General features: G+C 36.6%; 2 protein-coding genes across 2 annotated transcripts; one reads left to right on the forward strand and one right to left on the reverse strand.

Annotated features, from left to right (window-relative positions):
* Positions 1-311: 311 nt before the first annotated feature.
* Positions 312-15,947, forward strand: fxr1 (FMR1 autosomal homolog 1). The gene is made up of 17 exons (XM_081384681.1): positions 312-418; positions 2,941-2,993; positions 3,078-3,168; positions 3,248-3,319; positions 3,401-3,549; positions 5,906-5,999; positions 6,079-6,195; positions 7,074-7,244; positions 7,321-7,399; positions 7,814-7,923; positions 8,012-8,098; positions 8,185-8,395; positions 10,019-10,234; positions 10,635-10,835; positions 12,189-12,266; positions 13,342-13,427; positions 14,980-15,947. Exons 1-17 carry the CDS (start codon positions 368-370, stop codon positions 15,091-15,093), a joined length of 1,980 nt encoding a protein of 659 aa, XP_081240807.1. The 5' UTR covers positions 312-367; the 3' UTR covers positions 15,094-15,947.
* A 1,602-nt stretch (positions 15,948-17,549) lies between these two features.
* Positions 17,550-22,891, reverse strand: dnajc19 (DnaJ (Hsp40) homolog, subfamily C, member 19). Its single transcript, XM_081384025.1, has 6 exons — positions 22,754-22,891; positions 22,220-22,271; positions 22,046-22,116; positions 21,889-21,968; positions 17,795-17,865; positions 17,550-17,689 (listed from the first exon to the last, which is right to left on the reverse strand). Exons 1-6 carry the CDS (start codon positions 22,754-22,756, stop codon positions 17,619-17,621), a joined length of 348 nt encoding a protein of 115 aa, XP_081240151.1. The 5' UTR covers positions 22,757-22,891; the 3' UTR covers positions 17,550-17,618.
* Between the last annotated feature and the right edge of the window lie 656 nt (positions 22,892-23,547).

Raw genomic sequence — 23,547 nt, forward strand, 5'->3', positions numbered from 1 at the left:
CATGTACAAATCATTTATAATAATACAATATCTCATAAAAAAAAATAAGAATGGTCAATTTTGATTTCATGGTGAATTTAAGAGATCTTTGATGTGTGTTTTCTTTTCAAAATGTTGTAAAAGTAGAAAAAAAAAGGTAAACTTGAGTAAAGTATTAAAACATTACAAAACAAGTTACGTACTATTTAAATACATACGTATTTATACTTCCTTATCTCTGGTTGAAGTGCTGTATGTAATAAATGCATAAAAATGCATAAATGCCAAATGCATAAAATGTAAATGTAGTATGAAGGAGTTCCTCAGGGTTCACTGCTGAGCCCTGTAGAGTTCGGGAACTTTACCCAGCATCCTCTTCGCGCTCAACATGGAGGAATTGACGGTGGAGGTCCGTGGCTCCAATGGAGCTTATTATAAGGTAAATACATTATTTTACTACATTATCTTCTACTTCACGCTCGCATTTGTCTCTTAAGACAGTATGGATGGTAAAACCTTCAAGAAAATATTGAAAAACGAACTGTATCATGTACTTTCAACGCTTATAAATAGTAACGTACTGTACTCAGTGTCTGCTAGCCGTTAGCCGGTTAGCAGCCGCGCGAGGATATTTAAATAATCAAAACATTACACCATGTAATGCTAAGTTTTATTAAACCTCAACTACATACTAAAGAAGTTAACATTAGGAGAAACTGAGCTTTAAGGCTCGAATAATTTACTTTTGATTTCACTTTGTTTATCTGCTAACTGTTGTGTTATTGAACATTATATAGTCAGGCGCTCGGTTATGTCGTCTTTTAACGATTTATATTAATTAAACCATAACAAATGCTTAGATGAAAAATAATAGTATCTTAATACCAATATAAAAGTCAGTAATTGTTCATTGTTGATCATCAAGCCTGCTATCGGTCATGTTCGTTAGTTTTACTGTTATTGTGTTGAAGCGCACAACCTATTAACCTTCAAAATCCATGTATAATGCAAATAAATCTGTTTATTTGAACAAGTGTGATTGCGTTTCTCAAATGTAGGTTTAGTCAAGCTAAAAGAAAATTGCCAGGAAGCTCATATTCATATTTAAGGTGTGGTCAGACATGATCAAATCATAAAAGCAGCTTGTGTTCTTCCACCAGATGATTTCATTCTCAAGACAATTCAAAGAAATATATTAGTTTGAGTCGTCTTTGTACAGTCCTATACAAAAATAGGTATTGTTACTTGCCACTTAAACTATATCTTAATAAACATGTTGTGAGTCCCAGTTGGGAAGTGTAGTTGAAGTTATTATTCTGTCTCCATCTCATGCCTCAGTCATTTTGCTGTGCTTTATCAGCTGTCGGCTTTCCATCGCACCTGTCATCCACACTGCAGATATTTTAACACCCGTCTATTTTGAGATGAGCTTTAAGAGATACCAACTTCCATTTTGGAGCCAGTTGCCATTGAGAGGCAGTGCCGACCAGTTAGTTGATCTTAAGTAATGAAGTACCAGTTTGTTTTTATATAATATAAATTTAATTTGGTAACACGTCTTTATTTTAATGTCCTTGTTACATAGTAATAACAGTAAATTACATGCAACTAACCCTCAACCAAATCCTAATCCTACCCTATCCCTATAGTAAATACATACTTTAATATATAATTACACTGTAACAATGACACCTTAAAATAAAGTGTAACCTTTAATTTGATATTTGATTGAACGCACCTTATGATTGGTACTACCTGCATATTAAACAAAACAATGCTACTTTTTTGGTACATATTTACATTTTTTATGAATCAAAATACTATTTATTAAAACAAAATGCATTGTGAACGTATAACCACACTTCATATAGCCTAAACAAGCTTTCTGACGTGGTCTTTAGATTCATTATAACAGTGTCATGCTTATGTCGTACTTTATGTTTTTTTCTGTGTTAATAAAGCTGGTAAAACATAATTAGAAAGTTATTTATTTAGTTTAGGCCTAAGTCTTTTAAAGTGTTTGTATTTTATAAATTGTTTATTTCTTACATTTATTATTTAGTGGTGCTTATTCTTTTTATCTCATAACTTTTAGGCAAGTGTTATTTTTGTATTATTTATTTACTGTTTTAGTTTTTATTGATTGTTTTTTAAAATTTGTTTTATTTCTTAATATTTTCGTTTCAATTTGAGTTTGTTTTAATAATTTGGATGTTTTTATTATTATTTTGAAATATATATTTTGTATTTTAGTAACTTATTTCTGTTAGTTGCCAAGACGACCGTTTTAATTTTCATTGAAGTTCGTCGTCTAATATTTCTTTATTTTATTTAAGCGTTATTTCAATTAGCGATAGCTATTTTAATATTTTTAATATAACACTGAGTGCAACAGGACGTTCAAAGAGAAAAAGTTTAGTTTCGTTTAGTGTGTTCTATTTAGGTTTAATTTATTTTTATTATGTTGGCTTGACAAAGTTATAATTCAGTTTTAGTTTATGTTTATTTATTTCCAGTGGTTATAGTAGAAAATTGTTTTTTGTTTTATTAATTTGTATTTTTTAGTTTTAGTTTAAGAGAAATGTTGCTTTTTGTTTCAGTTTTTAAATATCTATGTTTAATTTATATTAGTATATATTTGTAATGTATTAGTTTTATTTCAATTTTAGTGCTTAAAGTTAGTTTCCAAGGCAACATTTCTATGTTTTGTTAAAAAATTTTTTGTCTAATATTTATATATATATTTTATTTAAATAGCTTTATTTTAATGAAGAAAATGTTTTATAATTCTAGTTTTAGTTTACCATAATAACCCTGTTTTGGACAGCACAAACTTTTACAAGTTGTATAGTAGCATTAGTGAATTCTCACTCACACTTTTTGTGTGTGTGTGTCTAATAAATTATTTTAATAAATGTATTTACTTGTTTACATTTATTTTAATAAATCATATTATTCCAGGGCTTTGTCAAAGATGTCCATGACGACTCTCTCTCCGTTTCGTTTGAAAATAAGTGAGTAGAAGCCAATAGTTCACAATCATGAAAATATGAGAGAAATATGAGATGAGCATAACTATATGAAAATGACTTTCTCAGCTGGCAACCTGAAAGACAAGTCCCCTTCAGTGATGTACGGTTACCTCCTGCTGATGGCAAAAAGGAGATCACTGAAGGAGAAGAAGTGGAGGTGAGGAAACATGTTTATTACTAGTATTGCACTGTATTTCACAGCCATAAACCCTTAACAAGCGTGTTCTGCTGTCCAGATCTTCTCCCGAGCGAACGAACAGGAGCCCTGCGGCTGGTGGCTGGCTAAAGTGCGCATGATGAAAGGAGATGTGAGTGTACATGACTCGCTCGGTTAACTTTCGCTTTCTTCTGAAGATCTCTGAGTTCACTTTCACTTTTGTTTCCTGCAGTTCTACGTGATCGAGTACGCCGCATGTGACGCAACCTACAACGAGATAGTAACGTTTGAGCGTCTCCGCCCAGTCAACCGTAATAAAGCTGTGACGGAGAACACGTTCTTCAAGTGTTCTGTCCCTGTCCCGGACGATCTCCGTGCAGCGTGAGTCCTGTTTGGACACAACCAGCACTGTTGCTCTAATGTGTAGAATACAGTCATACTTAAGACACCAACATTTTGTGGTAACTGAAAAATGTTACACAAATTATACTTTATGAGAATTCTATTAAACAGAAAGGGAGAAAAATTAGGAAAAAAATGTATGATAAAACTATAAAACTAATTCCAGGCATTTAATCATAAGAATCATAAATTGTAAAAATACGTTTTTTTTTTGTTTTTTTGTAGAAGAATTAATTTATTTGTGACATTTTCGTAACATATTTCCCTCTCGCTTTCATTGAAGAGAATGACTGTCAGAGCCATAACCTTGTGGGCAACAAAACATTTTCCGATCCTCTCCCATCGTTTCCTGTTGCTTCTTTTACAGTCCTGTCCAATAAAGGCAAAAAGTAGAAAAAAAAAGGTTACACTTTATTTTAAGGTGTCATTGTTACAGTGTAATTATATATTTAAGTACTGAGTACTACATGTACTTACTATAGGGTTAGGGTAGGATTAGGGTTTGGTTTAGGGTTAGTTGCATGTAATTATGCATAATTTACTGTTATTTACTATGTAAAGTATATGTAACAAAGACACTGCAAAATAAAGTGTTACCAAAAAAAATTATACACACACAGTGTATATAAATAGAAAAGGTAATTGCGACATTTTATCTTACAAATCTGACTTCTTTCTCAGAAATGTGTGAGAGAAATTGGCTTGGAAAAAGACTTTATGAGTCTTTCGAAATTACGAGTTTATATCTCGTTACTCAGATTTTTTTCTAATAATTGTGAGTTTATATCTCGTAAATTACGTTTTTCTTGCAATTGCGAGTTTATATATCTTAACTCAGAATTTTTTCTCAGATTTGAGTTTATGTATCTTAACTCTGATTTTATTTCTCAGATTGAGTTTATATCTCGTAACTCTGATTTTTTCTTAGAATTGCGAGTTTATATCTCGTAACTCAGATTTTTTTCTTAGAATTGTGAGTTTATATCTCGTAAATGACGTTTTTCTTGCAATTGCGAGTTTATATCTCTTAACTCAGTTTTTTTTTCTCAGATTGAGTTTATATCTCAACTCTGATTTTTTTCGCAGAATTGTGAGTTTATATCTCGTAAATGACGTTTTTCTTGCAATTGCGAGTTTATATATCTTAACTCAGAATTTTTTCTCAGATTTGAGTTTATGTATCTTAACTCTGATTTTATTTCTCAGATTGAGTTTATATCTCGTAACTCTGATTTTTTCTTAGAATTGCGAGTTTATATCTCGTAACTCAGATTTTTTTCTTAGAATTGTGAGTTTATATCTCGTAAATGACGTTTTTCTTGCAATTGCGAGTTTATATCTCTTAACTCAGTTTTTTTTTCTCAGATTGAGTTTATATCTCAACTCTGATTTTTTTCGCAGAATTGTGAGTTTATATCTCGTAAATGACGTTTTTCTTGCAATTGCGAGTTTATATCTCTTAACTCAGATTTTTTTTCTCAGATTTGAGTTTATATCATAACAGATTTTTTTTCCGCAGAATTGTGAGTTTATATCTTTATATCTTTTAACTCAGATTTTTTTCTCAGATTTGAGTTTATATCTTGTAACAGATTTTTTTCGCAGAATTGCGAGTTTATATCTCTTAACTGTGATTGTTTTTTCTCAGATTTGAGTTTATATCTTGTAACAGATTTTGTTTTTCTGCAGAATTGCGAGTTTATATCTCTTAACTCAGATTTTTTTTCTTTTCTCGCAACTGCAAGTTTAACTGACTTTTCTCTGAATTGTAAGTTTAGGCTATGTCTCATAACTGACATTTTTCTCGCAATTGCAATTTTATATCTCTTAACTACGTTTTTTTTATATAATTAATATAAACTAGCAATTCTAAGAAAAAAGTCAGCTCACAATTTTGACTTTTCTCTTGCAATTGCGAGTTTATTTCTCGCAATTCTGTGAAGAAAAGTCAGAATGGCGAGATAAAAAGTTGCAATTACGTTTTTATTTTTAATTCCGTGACGGAAACAAGCTTCCATAGGATCACCATCGAGAATGAGAATTCCAAAAAATATCCAAACAAGCTCAAAAGCAAATCATTTTTATGCATTAAAGTAATGAATGAAAAAATAAAATAAAAAAATAAATAGATGAATGACAATTTGGGTGTGAAATGTGCTTAATTATATTGCAATGCAAAATAGTGTGAAGTCTTCTGTTTCTTTAAGCAAATTCATTTTTTCATTTGATTTTGGGGAACAATGTGACCTGCTCATATACAGTATTATAGTTCATCTGTGCTGATGCAACAATATTGGTTAAAACCATGATCTAATTTCTTCATTGCTCATGTTAGATGTGAGAACGAACAAGCCCACAAGGATTTCAAAAAGGCGGTTGGAGCCATTCGGATTGTTTACAGCCCGGAGCAAAGTGAGCTGATTGTGCTGGTGAGTCCCAGTTGACCATAGCACTTCTGTAAGTGGGTTTATGACGAAAGCTTAATCCAGGTTCTCTGCACTCCACTAGTCCATGAGCGAAGCCACCGTCAAGCGCGTCTCCCTGCTGAGTGACATGCATCTACGGAGCATCCGCACGAAACTCATGCTCATGTCCAGGAACGAGGAGGCCACCAAACATCTTGAGGTACATCAGCTCTCGTGTCTAGTTGATTATTAATGTGGGGCTTTTCACACCGCACTTAACCCTGTGCAAAATGCAAATCCAAAATATATGAATAAACAGTGTCATTGACATGACATAGTACTATAGGTTTTGTTAATATTTTATATTAGATTTTTTTAGATAAGTTTTAGTTATTTTGTATGTTTTTTCATTTAAATTATTTTAAATATTTATTAGTTTTAGTAATCTTAGTACTAAACGAAAGTTAAACTTAGTTAAACTAAACGAAAATGAGAAATATTACTAAAATAAAATAAGTTCGTTTTTTTTCTCCAAATATTTTATTTCATTTCAAGTAACAAAAATAATTTACGGTTTGTTTTTGTTTTAGTTAATGATAATAACCCTGAAGTTATTATACAATATACAACACTCAAAAAGTTATGTTAGTACTAAACGAGAGTTAAACGTGGTTTTAGTTAACAATATTAACTCTGCAGTATACAACTCAAATGTTATGCTAGTACCAAACAAAAGTTAAACTAAACGAAAATGAGAAATGTTGCTTTGGCAGGGGTTAAAAAAAAGTTTAAGGGTTTTTTATAGTTTAAGTAACCAAAATAGTTTTTAATGGTTTTAGTTTTAGTTAACGATAGTAACCCTGCAGTACTCACCTCAAATGTTAATGTTAGTACTAAACAAAAGTTAAACTAAACGAAAATGAGAAATGCTGGTTTGGCTGTGGAAATTAAATAGTTTTATATTTGACTGAATTTCAAGTAACAAGAATAGTTTTTTTAATGGTTTGTTTTAGTGAACGATAATAACGCTGCAGTGTGTAACTCTAAAATGAACTTGGATTTACCAGTGAACATGAGCATGTGTCTGTGTGCGTGTAGAGCACTAAGCAGTTGGCCTCAGCGTTTCAAGAGGAGTTCACCGTAAGAGAAGACCTCATAGGTCTCGCCATCGGCAGCCACGGCAGCAACATTCAGCAGGCCAGAAAGGTGCCGGGAGTGACCGCCATCGAGCTGGACGAGGAGACCCGGACCTTCAGGGTCTACGGAGAGGTGCGTACGGGGGCGTTTCGTCAAACAGGGCTCCTTGTAATGGATACAATGCATTTCTAAAAATCTTTCTTTACAGAGTACAGAGGCGGTTCAGAAAGCAAGAAATTATCTAGAGTTTCTGGAAGATTCAGTGCAGATTCCTCGCAATCTTGTTGGTATGCATGTTTTTCTTTTAGAAACCTTTATTTATATAATTGTATTTCAATTACCGCAGTTAATTTTTTAAATAGTTTTGTCTTAGTTAACAGGAACAACTGAGTGTGCAACAGGACATTTTGTTGAATTGTTGAAATAAAAAAATTTGATTGGAGGAACAATTATATTTCAATATTTTTGTGTTCCCCCGAGAAACGTTGCGTTCGCTCGCAAAACTTCTGATGGAAATATTATGAGGTGCGAGGAAAAACTATGTTTCAGTGCTTTTGCGAGCAAACGCAAAGTTTCTTGGGAAATGCAGTAGTTTGCATGTTTTTTCAGAGAAGTCACTTCTCAAAAAAGAGGGGTAAATATTTAATGTCATATTGAATTTAACCATCAAAATCATTTTCATACGCATTTTCCCTTTGCAGGGAAGGTTATCGGAAAAAATGGCAAGGTCATCCAGGAGATTGTCGATAAATCCGGTGTGGTGAGAGTGCGCATCGAAGGCGACAATGACAACAAACTCCCCCGACAGGAAGTAAGACACCCGAGAGTAGCACAAAAAAGCAAGCCAGATGAATGTATACATATATACGATAATGCATTTTTATCATTTTATTAAACAGGGAATGGTGCCATTTACATTTGTTGGAACGAAGGAGAGTATCAGCAATGTGCAGGTTCTACTGGAATACCACATTGCTTACCTGAACGTGAGTATGAGAGACGCACACAGCTGGCGTGTTGACGTAAGGCGTCTGGTGTTTGAGGAGCTCAAGCGCTGGTTTGTGTCGTGCAGGAGGTGGAGCAGCTGCGACTGGAGCGACTGCAGATCGATGAGCAGCTGCGTCAGATCGGGATGGGTCACAGGCCTGGCCCAAACCGGCCCGGCGATAAGGACAAGGGCTACGCCACTGAAGAGAGCACAACTAACACCACCCTGCACGTCAATCGCTCCTACTCCGGCAGGGGCCGCGGACGCCGGGGGCCCGGATACACGTCTGGCTACGGTAGGGCTTCGGTCTTAAAAGCTTTTAAAAACAGGTCATGTTTCACCCCAAATTCGAGGCTACTCGAAAAAGACTACTTTTTACCTCTGGCAAAATGGGCTTTCAATAAAATTTGCCTGCCTATGCAGTAGAAAGGTGGCAAAATCAATTTGAAACGCCGCTACATGACTAGAGAGAAAACAGAAAAAAGCCTGTTGTCTTCCCTTTAGCCAAATAGGTTGGGAAACTTCAATAGAGGGAATGCATTGACGTCACTTTCCCGCCGAAACACACTCCCTCAGCCGTGGCAGAAGAGCTGCTGCATGATGTGATTTAACAGGGGAAACTGTGGAAACGCGAGTAAAACAAACGATTACCAGTTTAAACTAAAAGTTAGACTTGATATACAAGTAATGTTCCTTACAACTTACCAAAGATCCAGTGATCCGTGGATATTGAAACGCAGCAGGAACATGTTTCCTGACATTTATATGAGCCTGATTTCCACGCCGGGGAAATACATACAGCAAATGTGCATGTTGAACGCTTTATATAAATACAATATAGGTCTGAATCCGGCTGATCACTCATATCAGTGTTATATATATCATCATATCGTCCAGCCTTAAAACTTGTATAGTTTCTTGTCAGTGTTTATTTAAAAGCATCCGATTATGCAGAATATACGATGGTATTTAATTGATGAGTTGTCAGTACAATATATAACAAAACAATATATAGAGTATGATTTTACCCCAAATGCAGCATATTGACACAAAATGATAACAGCACTTTTTGCTGCCATATTTTCCTTGGTTAATTTATAGCATCAAATAAACATGAATGAACATCAGAAGAAATGTTGTTTTAACCACGGAAAGACGTCAGTACACTCCGTTATTCAAGTTCAAATCCTCCAACGTTAATCTATTAATCCTCTCCTGACTGCTTTGTCGGACAAAAATGTCGGATTATGATTGGTCAGATCACCTGTCAATCAAACTCCCTGCGAAGGGTGAATTGACCTTAATTTAAAAGTGAAAGTAAAATGCAAACTGCGGCACCAGCTTTTTATAGGCTAAGCGATGAAAAAAAAAATACAAATTGTGTTTTTGCATTTTACTTTTGCCTTCAAATTAGCGATTTAACCCGATTTAACACGTTGACACGTGCACATTTTAGTTTCACTTTTAAATTAGCGCCAATTCGGGGGTGGATTGCTTGAATGGTGAGTTCATTAGCCTATTATTATTAATAAAAGCACAACAACCAAACAGTACAGTGACAAACTCTTAAATAAATAGGCGTTTTTACATTTCGCTTTGACACCAAACACTCCGCCATCTTCGTCAGCTCCTCCCTCTCGTGATTAATGAAATCTGACTCCTGCTGATGATCTTTGCTGCGACTCTCGTTCAGCTCACGATTTATTAAGCAGAAACGTTCAGTTTTCTAAGTGTGGTGTCTGTTCTCTAACTGAACTAAATGCTTCTGAACACCGGTAACTCCGTCAACTACACCGACTATCGTAGCAAGCCTTGTGTCGACTTGTATTGTTCCCGGGTGGAAGAGTTCAAAGAGTAAACGTTACTTTGGGTTTCCAGTGAAGGATCCGCTAACACTTTCACGTTTTCATCACTTCAGGCACTAACTCCGAGCACTCGTACGCCTCTGAGACGGACTCTGAGCGTAAGGAGGAGCTGAGCGACTGGTCCCTGGCGGGAGAGGAGCCCGAGCGTAACCCCAGACAGCAGAGAGACAGCAGGAGGAGGCCGGGAGAGGGCCGGGGCAGAGCACGAGGAGGACCTGCAAGCAGAGGCCGCGGATCGGGACGGGGGGCGTCCAACTCCATCAGCTCAGGTACACATTAAAGCTGAACACTTCTTATTCATCAGCACACAAATTGTTGTGTTTGTTTGCTTGGTTTTATTGTATTGATATGATATTTGTATTTTTGTAAATTAAATTTTGCAATGAAAATAGCCTTAGATGCTTTTTAGGGCCCTATGAAATTCATTTTTTCGTGTTTTTATTTGAATGGTTTATTGAAATTTTAAGTATTAAAAAGCAAGTCTAATCATTTAATTTTATTAATAACAGTGACCAATGAAATGTTTTGTTTTTTTCCTAACAGAAATTCTCTGGATTCCCTGTTTTATGATTTATTACGAACTTATTATCAAGAATAGTGGTAATCAAATGAATGCATAAAATTGTATTATATTAGTATTAAATATTTGTATTGTTGTGTTCATGTCAGTCCTGAACGATCCCGATGGAAACCCATACAGTCTGTTGGACAACACTGAGACTGATCAGACGGCAGACACAGATGCCAGTGACTCCCAGGTGAGCGTTAACCGGCGCAGACGCTCCCGCCGCCGCCGCACCGATGAGGACACCACCGTCATGGACGGCATGAGCGAGTCCGACAACACCTCGCTCAGCGAGAATGGCCTGGGTAAGGATTTACTGCATTAGTCTTTTTACAATACTAAATCTGATGATTTCATTTTATCGATTGATTAGAGCTGCTGTTTCTTGAACATCAAATCATATCAGAATGATTTCTGAAGGATCATGTGACACTGAAGACTGGAGTAATGATGCTGAAAATACAGCTTTGATCACAGGAATAAATTACAATTTACAATATGTTCACATGGAAAACAGTTATTTTAAATTGTAATAATATTTCACAATATTAATGTTTTTACTGTATTTTTGATCAAATAAATGTAGCCTTGGTGAGCAAAACAGACTTCTTACAAACCCAAAATATTTGAACAGTACTGTATGTATCATCACTTGCATTATATTTAGGATTTAATTGAATTTTGATGAAATATTTGATACCTAAATGTAAAATTCAACAATAAATATATATACACAGTGCATAACAAATGTATTAGACCACCAGCCAATGTAAGGTTTGTGCCTCAGCTGCCTTAAACTAACAGTATTCCTGTTTTTATATTTCTGTAATGGTTAATCCACCAGTGTATATATCTTCAGTCTCAGTCAAAGTCTGGACTTGAATCCTATTGAACAAATTTGGGATTTAGTGGATTCAAAGATAGAACGCACAAAAGTTTCATCAAAAGCAAGTCTTTGGGAACAACTAGTATGGTAGGAACAACTATTTGGAAGTCAATAACAACAGAGACTGTGGAAAATTACTGTACGTAAAAACAATTCTAGCAAGAATGCAAGCTGTTATTAAGGCCAAAGGACGAATTAAGTCATTTTTTGGTTATTATTTGTGAATAAAGACTGTTTAGGTGTTTATTTGACTAATAAATGAGAATATTTTTTTAAACACGTATTTTTACAGATTGTTTATGTATTATACTGTTATTATGACAGATTATTTATTATACAATTAATGGGTAACACTTTAGTTTAGGGTCCAGTTCAGTTCTCACTATTAACTATTTGCTTATTATCATGCATATTACTGGGATATTGGCTGTTTATTAGTACTTATAAAGCACATATAAATGCCTTATTCTGCATGACCATATTCTACATCCCTCAATCCACCCAATAACTAAACTTAACAACTACCTTACTGACTATTAATAAGCAGTAATTAGGAGTTTATTGAGGCAAAAGTCATAGTTAATAGTTAATGGTGAGAATTGGACCCTAATCTAAAGTGTGACCAATTAATGCACTAATTTTTTTTGCAAAAAATAAATTTTATGTAATTAATAACACTGAGGCCGATTCCACAAACTGCAACCTGCTCAAATGGCTTTTTCCAAAACGGCTGTCAGTATTTAAGGTCAGGTTTTGCACCGATGTTTTGTAGATGAAGCTGAAGCTAAACAAGAGCGGCGCAACCGTAGCCGGCGCCGTCGCCTCCGCCCTCCTGAGGAGAGGCAGCCAGGTAACGGTGTGAGCTAACACTGCGTTCAGACAGGTAACGGTGTGAGCTAACACTGGGCTCCTGTTCAAGCCAGTGCTAATACAAACTGCATGGCATTGAACGCCAGGCCTTTAAACTCAACTAGAGCTCACATGATCCAACATGCCAGATCACAACTATAGGTTTTTCTTGAATGAAGTTATTTTCAGACGTTTGCGTGAAATAACGTAAAAAAATGATCTTTATCTAGAACTTTTAAATCCGTTGGTTACACAATTGACCGTTCGCAAAGACCCGCCCCCTTTAGTTACTGTTGCTATGTCCGACACGCCACGCCTCTCTCACGCCACTCCATGTTCAACACATGCCAACACACTGAGACAGGACAGACCAGGTTACTTCTGATATCAAACAAAGTCTCACCTTTCAATTTGGTCATTTATTAAAGAAATTTAAACAATAAATACCGTTTTGTGGCTCTTTAATGTGTCTGACAGATCGCCTCAGTTAAAGCTGCTCGTGAACCGATCATCTCTTCCTTCTAGTTAATTTATAGCATCAAATAAACATGAATGAACATCAGAAGGAATGTTGTTTTCACCGCGGAAAGACGTCAGTACACTCCGTTATTCAAGTTCAAATCCTCCAACGTTAATCTACTAACTCTCCTGACTGCTTTGTCGGACAAAAATGGCAGATTATGATTGGTCAGATCGCCTGTCAATCAAACTCCCTGCGAAGGGTCAATTGCAAATAACATTGGTTTATAAAGCTGTAGGTATATGGCCTAATATGCATGGTTGATGTAAATGCATGTAGGTTTGTCTTTTACCTTCAGTCCAAAAGCTGTCCTGTTCCATACAGTTAAAGTAAATCTTCCTCTCCACCACAGCTCTCCAATCTCTGCTCGCCACATCACGCATCGGATCAGGTTTAACAGCGCAGTTTAGGGTTTCTCGAAACTCGCATCCAGCTGGAAGGGCGATTGAGATTTGAGAGCTCCGGCAGAGGAACATTTCCAGTGCTAAACGTTTCACCCTCATTTAAGAATCATAAAGATCTTTTGCGAATTGAATCATTGCCGTATCTCTTGCAGTTACTGTGGCGGACTACATATCACGAGCTGAATCTCAAAGCAGACAGAGAAACCCAAGAGACCTGAGGAAGAACAAGAAGGACATGGTGACTCTAGATTTCTTCTTTCACATCTCGTTGTTATTTCAGTTGATGAACAGGGATGGACAGTATTTATATCTAATAAGTAATGCTATTTAGTCATATTATGAGTTGCATATGAATAAATATGATTAACAATGTTTATAATTTTATTATAATTTATTTTAATATTGGATGATATTGGATATTTATTTCTTTCTGCTTATTTTAAGTGATTTTAAGCGATAGATTATGACACAGAGTTACAATTTAACTACTATTTTACTGTTTCGCAACTCGCAATTTCGAAAGTAATATTTATTAATTTTTCATGCAGTACATTATCATGTGTTCAGGGTCATCATGGTTATCTAAAGCTAAAAAATGTACATTTTCATAACCATCCCTCATTTAAGTTCACTTTTTTAAAGCTTTTGTCAATAATCTGCCAAGTGTCGTCTATGAAAAGAGATCAATCTGAAGTCTGTGCTCTAAAGCATTCAAGATTTACGATCAGGTCTGTCCTAAAAAAGTGAATTAATGGATTATATCGTATATAGAAGTATTAAAAAAAATCCCCTAAAAATACAAAATATTAAATAAAAAAACCATTCTCAGTGTGTGGGCGGAGTCAGCCAATCAGAGCAGTGTCTGGGCGGATTCAGCCAATCACAACAGTGTGTGGGCGGATTCAGCCAATCAGAACAGTGTGTGGGCGGATTCAGCCAATCAGAACAGTGTGGGCGGAGTCAGACAATCAGAACAATGTGTGGGCGGAGTCAGACAATCAGAACAGCGTGTGGGCGGATTCAGCCAATCACAACAGTGTGTGGACGGATTCAGCCAATCACAACAGTGTGTGGACGGATTCAGCCAATCAGAACAGTGTGGGCGGAGTCAGCCAATCAGAACAGCGTGTGGGCGGAGTCAGCCAATCAGAACAGTGTGTGGGCGGATTCAGCCAATCACAACAGCGTGTGGGCGGAGTCAGCCAATCAGAACAGTGTGTGGGCGGAGTCAGCCAATCAGAGCAGCGTGTGGGCGGAGTCTCGTGGCGAGTGCACGGCACCAGAGAGTAATCTTGACGGCACTCGCAAGAAAATGGATAAGTGCTATATAATCAAATTCACAAATATTACACCATTTAAACATTATTAAAAATACATAGGCTACTGAGTTACTAAAACAATCTTTGTCAAAGAATACACTTGTTTGTTCAGTTTGAACGTTCTTGTTTCCATTTGTTTAATTTCAAGATCTGAGGTGAATTATCCATTGTTGCTTTTACAGCTACAAAGCTGGAGCACTAAACGATATTCAAAGTCACATTACACGCTTTTAACATTAAATAAAGCACATAAACAGCACCTGAGATCATCATCGCCACACTTTGTGTTTGTTGTTCCAGCGCGACGTCGCAGAAATATAGAAACCGTTTCTAAAATAGAATCGTTGCGTGTCGCCGTCGGCTGGTTAGGACAAACTCTGAAAAATACCTTTTACCGCGGGTCGTGTGTAGTTAGGATACGGTGTAAGTCATTGGTGTATTTGTGTTTAATCTGTGTCCTGTGCTACTCAGGCTCAAGTGGAGTTGATATCTGAGCACAGCCCCGCTGAAGCTGAAGCTGTGAGCAACGGCCCCACCAAAGCAGACGATCACCAGAGCCAAGCCGTCGTCAACGGACTCTCCTAATCACTGCAACTCCTAACCTTTACAGTTTTACAATAGTGCTTGTACAAGCTTGCCAAAGATAGACGTACGGACTTCCACATTCTCGATTGCACTTTTCAGTTCCTTCGCAATGGAACAGATAATTACAATGAAAAAAAAAAAAAAAAAATGATGAGATGACAAAAACAAAACAAACACACAAAAAACCAACCTAAGTCACACTTATGTTCCTGATCAGATGTTGTGCCTTCAGAGCGTAGTTTCAACATGACGTTGGCTGGCTATAGAGAAAACGAAACAGAAAACAAACAAACAACTTGTCTGAAAGACTCCCAGACATCCTTAGCTGCTTTTTGTTACGTTTTAATATGCAACCACTTCTTTGCGAGGGGTTATGGGGGAAAAAGGATGTTTTGCACTGAATAGTCATTTCTTGACCTTTAGAATAATGTTAGTCTGGAAACTGGTCTGCTAACTCTGTCCATTTTAAATGCTGTATGTAAAACACTTCCTGAACGATTGAATTTGGGTTTCATCTTTGGCCTGTTGGGTTGTAAGGGTGGCAACCGAGACTGTTTTGCTAAAGGAGCCTTTTTTTTGGGTTTATTTATTTTAAAATGTACAGTATTTAAAATTAACTAGGCAGTTGTTTTTAACACTAAGCTGTCAGAACTTCTTAGCTCGCAGATTGCAAATTTGGACTACTGAAAAGATCAATTTCCAGATGTTCTGTTCTGTAAACTACGTTCGTTAGTCTTTATGGGTTTTTTTTTAAAGATTATTCTGGTTGTTTGATGTGCAATATGTTTTGTATGCAGGTAGTTCATAAATAAACATTTGATCTTCCAGCCAACCTTTCAAAGTTGGTGTATCTATTGCTTTGTTCTTTCCTTGTCCAACTTTTAGTTTGTGCTGTAAATTTGATTGGAACAGAGATGAGGATCATATACATTCTTCATATACAAAATTTCCAATTTCTCAGCAATTCAATTGATGATTCTTTCAGTATTGTTGAGGACCCACACCCCATAATAATCCTAATTATATTTAAAAAATACTTGGGGCAATATTTGTATCATTCATTACATTTACCTGCAATTACTTTGTTCTGAATGTGTATATGTATTTACACCGGTTGAACGCGTCAGCTCAAGAGTCTGTTTGACTGGTTCATTTAAAATAACTGGTTCATAGGAGTCATTGGCTCATGAATCGGACTACACTGATTCATTTAAAAGAAATGGTTCATAAGAGTCATTGGCTCATGAATCGGACTGCACTGATTAATTTAAAAGAAATGGTTCATAAGAGTCATTGGCCCATGAATCGGACTACACTGATTAATTTAAAAGAACTGGTTCATAGGAGTCATTGGCTCATAAATCATGACTACACTGATTAATTTAAAAGAACTGGTTCATAGGAGTCATTGGCTCATAAATCATGACTACACTGATTAATTTAAAAGAACTGGTTAATAGGAGTCATTGGCTCATGAATCGGACTACACTGATTCATTCAAATAAATGGTTCATTAGAGTCATTGGCTCATGAATCGGACTACACTGATTCATTCAAATAAATGGTTCATTAGAGTCATTGGCTCATGAATCGGACTACACTGATTAAATTAAAAGAACTGGTTCATAGGAGTCATTGGCTCATGAATCGGACTACACTAAAAGAAATGGTTCATTAGAGTCAGTGGCTCATGAATCGAACTTACATTGATTAATTTAAAATAAATGTTTCATTAGAGTCAGTGGCTCATGAATCGGACTTACACTGGTTCATTTAAAAGAACTGGTTCATAAGAGTCATTGGTTCATGAATCGGACTACACTGATTAATTTAAAAGAACTGGTTCATAAGAGTCATTGGTTCATGAATCGGACTACACTGATTAATTTAAAAGAAATGGTTCATTAGAGTCAATGGCTAATGAATCGAACTTACATTGATTAATTTAAAATAAATGGTTCATTAGAGTAAGTGGCTCATGAATCGGACTTACACTGGTTCATTTAAAAGAACTGGTTCATAAGAGTCATTGGCTCATGAATCGGACTTACACTGATTAATTTAAAGGAAAAGGTTCATAAGAGTCATTGGCTCATGAATCGGACTACACTGATTTTGCTGTACAGTGTTGTATAGATTGTTGATTTGCTCATTGAAATTTCAGAACAAAAGATGGCGAATTGACCTTTTGACTTGACTGTTCACACTGGTGAAAGTGGCCCACATTGGAACTGAATTCAGATTAAATGTGATTTCACAACAGGTTCAAGCTGGTTACATGGATTCACTGCGTTGACCAACCGAAAGTTGCTTGGTGTGAGCCGTCAAACACACATGATAGTGGCCCACCATTAACTGAATTCAAATTAAATGTGATCTTGCTGTTCACACTGTCCTAAACAAAAGGGAATCAATCTGATTTGGGTCCACATTCAGCTCAAAAAGGAGATCAGATGGAGATGACAACATGGTGTTTAATGATCAGTAAATAATTCAAGTGGCTCGTTCAAACATGTGATGAAGATCTAATTCTTTGTTTGTCCATCAAGTAAATCTTTAGCCTCGTTGATTTTTGTGGCCAGATACGGGGATCCACCTGCCGAAGAAACAACACCGACAGCTCAGAGGAGTTCAAAAACTGCAGAGTTTCTATTTTATGACTGAGCTACGACAAAATATGAGTCCCTAGAGAAAGTCTCACCTCGGTCAGGATGGTTTAAAATCATCAGTTTTCTGTGTGCCTGTGTGATCTTGCTTTTGTTAGCGGTAGGACTACAGGAAAGAGAATAAAAACCTTAAGAAATGCACATGGGTCAAACTTTGGCTTAAAATTATTTGAATTACATTTATAAACATCTATCAAGTTTATGGCTCAGAAAGCAGATTAAAAGCCCGTTCACAAAAAGTTGAACTAAAGTTTCAGTAATCATTCTAGTTCTCCGAGTCCACGCCACAACTATAATGATAATGACACAGGAACGGTATCGTTGGAATCACTTTCAGAATGTTTTTTCCCCGCTGATGAACGATAGAATCACTTCCATCCAAGCATTTAATTGGCAAATGACAAATGCAGCATGTGTGAATGTTAACGTGAATGTTACGTGAATGCAACAGAATGTTAACATGGACGCAAATATATTGTTATAGTTATCGATCTTAATGCGAATGGGCCTTGTGTGTACAGGTCAGTACAGCGCATGATTACATAAAAAACAATGAAAAACAGTGCAGCGTAATGGAAAAATTGCGTTCAAATGTGGCATAACAGGGTTGAAGAAGCATTTAAAATTTTACTTTGACAGTTAGATATTATCTGAGCGCAAATGAATGACCGTTCGTAAAAACAACTACACTGTAATATATATATATATATATATATATATATATATATATATATATATATATATATATATATATATATATATTCATATTCCACACGGATGTGTAACAGGGTGGATCCTAACTTGGTGGAGATGTAAAGTAAAAAATGCTGTTAGGTAAAAAAACTGAAAATGCAAAAAATATCTGTTAGGATCAGCAGCTGATCTTAAAGTTTTCTCTTGAAATTTTGCCTAACAGGGTGGAAATACATTTGAATTTATTAACATCTACATTAACATATGTTTAAGGCTCAGTGAGCAGATTAAAGGCCTGTTCACACCAAGGATGATGACTATATAAAGTTTTAATAATTCTTTTAGTTCAGTGAGAATAGCAGAGTCCACGACTCTGCAAGAGTTTTTTTTCCAGCTGATAAATGATTAAAAACATTGCCAGCCAATCAGAATCCATCCAAGCACGAGCATTTAAAGCAGCAGACGACATGAGCAGTACTTAGAATAAACAGAAGGTTAAAGTGTGTCGGTGTCGACGCAAATATATATGTTATGGTTATTGATCTTAATGGGAATGGGTCTTGTGTTGTACATGTCTGTATAGCGCAGGTGTACATAAAAAACAATGGAAAAGCAGTGCTTTCGGAAGCAGATTTTAGAAATAAAGGACCAAATGTGGCGTCACAGGGGTTGAAGAAATGCTCAAATTTCAACTTTGTCATTTGCATATATTCTCTGATTACAAATTAATGACTTATTAAGAACAACTACATTGTAATATATATTCCACACGGACGCTTAACAGGGTGGACCCTAAAATGGTGATGTAAAGTAAAAAATGCTGTGAAGTAAAAAAATGAAACAAAAAATATTCAAGAGATCTGTAGGGCCAGCGGCTGATCTTAAAGTTTTAATTGTTTTCTCTTGAAATTTTGCCTAACAGGGTGGACATTTGCGTGACACTAGGTACATATTAACAGGGTGGACATTTGCGTGACACTAGGTGCATATTAAAAGGGTGGACATTTGCGTGACACTAGGTACATATTAACAGGGTGGACATTTGCGTGACACTAGGTGCATATTAACAGGGTGGACATTTGCGTGACACTAGGTACATATTAACAGGGTGGACATTTGCGTGACACTAGGTGCATATTAAAAGGGTGGACATTTGCGTGACACTAGGTGCATATTAACAGGGTGGACATTTGCGTGAAACTAGGTGCATATTAACAGGGTGGACATTTGCGTGACACTAGGTACATATTAACAGGGTGGACATTTGCGTGACACTAGGTGCATATTAGCAGGGTGGACATTTGCGTGACACTAGGTACATATTAAAAGGGTGGACATTTGCGTGACACTAGGTACATATTAAAAGGGTGGACATTTGCGTGACACTAGGTACATATTAACAGGGTGGACATTTGCGTGACACTAGGTACATATTAACAGGGTGGACATTTGCGTGACACTAGGTGCATATTAAAAGGGTGGACATTTGCGTGACACTAGGTACATATTAACAGGGTGGACATTTGCGTGACACTAGGTGCATATTAACAGGGTGGACATTTGCGTGACACTAGGTGCATATTAACAGGGTGGACATTTGCGTGACACTAGGTGCATATTAAAAGGGTGGACATTTGCGTGACACTAGGTGCATATTAACAGGGTGGACATTTGCGTGAAACTAGGTGCATATTAACAGGGTGGACATTTGCGTGACACTAGGTACATATTAACAGGGTGGACATTTGCGTGACACTAGGTACATATTAACAGGGTGGACATTTGCGTGACACTAGGTGCATATTAACAGGGTGGACATTTGCGTGACACTAGGTACATATTAACAGGGTGGACATTTGCGTGACACTAGGTGCATATTAACAGGGTGGACATTTGCGTGACACTAGGTGCATATTAGCAGGGTGGACATTTGCGTGACACTAGGTGCATATTAACAGGGTGGACATTTGCGTGACACTAGGTACATATTAACAGGGTGGACATTTGCGTGACACTAGGTGCATATTAACAGGGTGGACATTTGCGTGACACTAGGTGCATATTAACAGGGTGGACATTTGCGTGACACTAGGTACATATTAACAGGGTGGACATTTGCGTGACACTAGGTGCATATTAACAGGGTGGACATTTGCGTGACACTAGGTGCATATTAACAGGGTGGACATTTGCGTGACACTAGGTGCATATTAACAGGGTGGACATTTGCGTGACACTAGGTGCATATTAACAGGGTGGACATTTGCGTGACACTAGGTGCATATTAACAGGGTGGACATTTGCGTGACACTAGGTGCATATTAACAGGGTGGACATTTGCGTGACACTAGGTGCATATTAGCAGGGTGGACATTTGCGTGACACTAGGTGCATATTAACAGGGTGGACATTTGCGTGACACTAGGTGCATATTAACAGGGTGGACATTTGCGTGACACTAGGTGCATATTAACAGGGTGGACATTTGCGTGACACTAGGTGCATATTAACAGGGTGGACATTTGCGTGACACTAGGTACATATTAACAGGGTGGACATTTGCGTGACACTAGGTGCATATTAACAGGGTGGACATTTGCGTGACACTAGGTGCATATTAACAGGGTGGACATTTGCGTGACACTAGGTGCATATTAACAGGGTGGACATTTGCGTGACACTAGGTACATATTAGCAGGGTGGACATTTGCGTGACACTAGGTGCATATTAGCAGGGTGGACATTTGCGTGACACTAGGTGCATATTAGCAGGGTGGACATTTGCGTGACACTAGGTACATATTAACAGGGTGGACATTTGCGTGACACTAGGTACATATTAGCAGGGTGGACATTTGCGTGACACTAGGTACATATTAACAGGGTGGACATTTGCGTGACACTAGGTGCATATTAAGAGGGTGGACATTTGCGTGACACTAGGTGCATATTAACAGGGTGGACATTTGCGTGACACTAGGTGCATATTAGCAGGGTGGACATTTGCGTGACACTAGGTGCATATTAGCAGGGTGGAAAGCAGTAAGCAGAAAACATACTATTTTTAAATAAAAATTATTGGAATAAAAAACGAAAATGTTTCAAAATATATTTTCATTTCAATTTTTAAAGTATTAATTAGTGATTTTGCTGTGTATTTTATTTTTTAAAAATGTCTATATAGTTTTTTTAGTAATTTCTATTTTAGTTTTAGTTATTTCAGTTACATAAAGTTAAACTAAATAAAAAAAAAGGTTTTATATTTATTTCAAGCAGCATTTTATGGGTTTAGTTAACTATAATAACCATGGTTTTAATGTTTAAATATTTGTATTTTTGTGTAAATAAACACGGGCTACATCTAAACTTAAAACAATATAATATGATATGTTTGCTCGTTGATGAATATGATACTGTTTATGAAAACATAGACTACCTGACGCCAAGAATAAGGGAAGCTTCTCTCCTGCTCATCTTTGGTTCAAACCCGCCTCTGTAGTATCCGCTACCAAAAGCCTGTCACACATATACAATATGCATGAGTTTACAGGGATAAAGTATGGATGGATCATAATGTGAGAAATATAACTTGCAGATTTGGATGCTTCCAGAGCTTGTTTCACTTGCGGCTCCATATGTTTCATAGCTTGAATTGCATAGCGACCTGTGAAAGTGGGCCAGATAGGAAACAATCAGGCTTAATTAATGCACAGATGGAAATGTATAATGTTCCTGTGTAAACTGATCATATTTCGCTGGAGTCGTACCTGCAAACCCTGCTGCTGCCAGGGTAATGCCCACGGCCACCATGGTACTGGCCTGAAACACACAAAACAATAACCCTTGATTGAGCAATTTGCATTAATTGAGAGGCAATTTGCATTATGCAGTGCAACAACCACACATCAGACCCGTCAATCATAAAACATCCCTTATACAGGTTATTTCTCATCCACTACATTGATTACACGCATCATAATCATATCTCACCAATTTACAGTATCAGACAATATCACACCAGATATGGTTGTCCAACCAGACTGCAAAAATGTCATGTTTTACATATAACATATACTACGTTTAAAAAAAAAAAAGCAAAGAAAACACGGGTTTTGAATGTAATTCTATCTCAAATAAGTCTGAACATGAATTATTTGCAGTCAGTCAGCCAGTAACAGCACTGAATGTCACTGTCAGTTAGCAATGCGCTAATGCTACCTTTCATTTTCTATTCAATGACTTGATAAACGCTCCAGAATTACGCCAGACGCCGGGGTTAAAGTGAAGGAGGAAATACTTGCCATTTTCTCTGCTAAGACCCTGTGTTGTGATCGCTTATAGTTATAACTTTAATCATAACTGACTGCTAAATGTCAGGCTCATGTGTTGTTGTTATGGGGACTTCTGAACTTCAGACAGCGACCTGCCGCAAAACAAGCTAGTGCGTCGCAAACCTATGGTCGCAAAGCGCGAACCTGCGTCGTAAAACGTCAGTTGCAAAAGCAAGCTTGGTTTCGTAGCGTGCAGAAATGTGAAGGTAACCATAATATTAAAAATTATAAGTACCTAATGGGATTTATTAATGACAAGCTGAGATTATTTCAGTATCTGTCCATTTGAAAACGGCCTGTTTGTATAAAATATATCATATAGACTAAGTATATTATAAATAGCCTAAATACTTTCTATATGAGCTAAATGAGGAGAATAAATAAATAATAATAATAACTTTAAACAGACGAAAGTTATCCATATCATCAGAAGTACTACTTTACAAAGGACTACTTTATGAGTGAGTCTCATATTTCACTGGTCATGTTTCACCCAAAATAAATTTTAAGGCACAAGACTCTCAAATATTCATTACTGTTATGCAAAAATCACATTCCCATTATATAGTGCAAATAGTGATGGCAGTGTCTATACTGTTTACACACACACACACACACACACACACACACACACACACACACACACACACACACACACACACACACACACACACACATACATAAACACACTCACACACATTCATTCATACACACACACACACACACACACACACACACACACACACATACTCATACATAAAAAT

The sequence above is a fragment of the Scardinius erythrophthalmus genome (assembly GCF_964197995.2).
Source record: "Scardinius erythrophthalmus genome assembly, chromosome: 14".
Classification (NCBI taxonomy): domain Eukaryota; kingdom Metazoa; phylum Chordata; class Actinopteri; order Cypriniformes; family Leuciscidae; genus Scardinius; species Scardinius erythrophthalmus.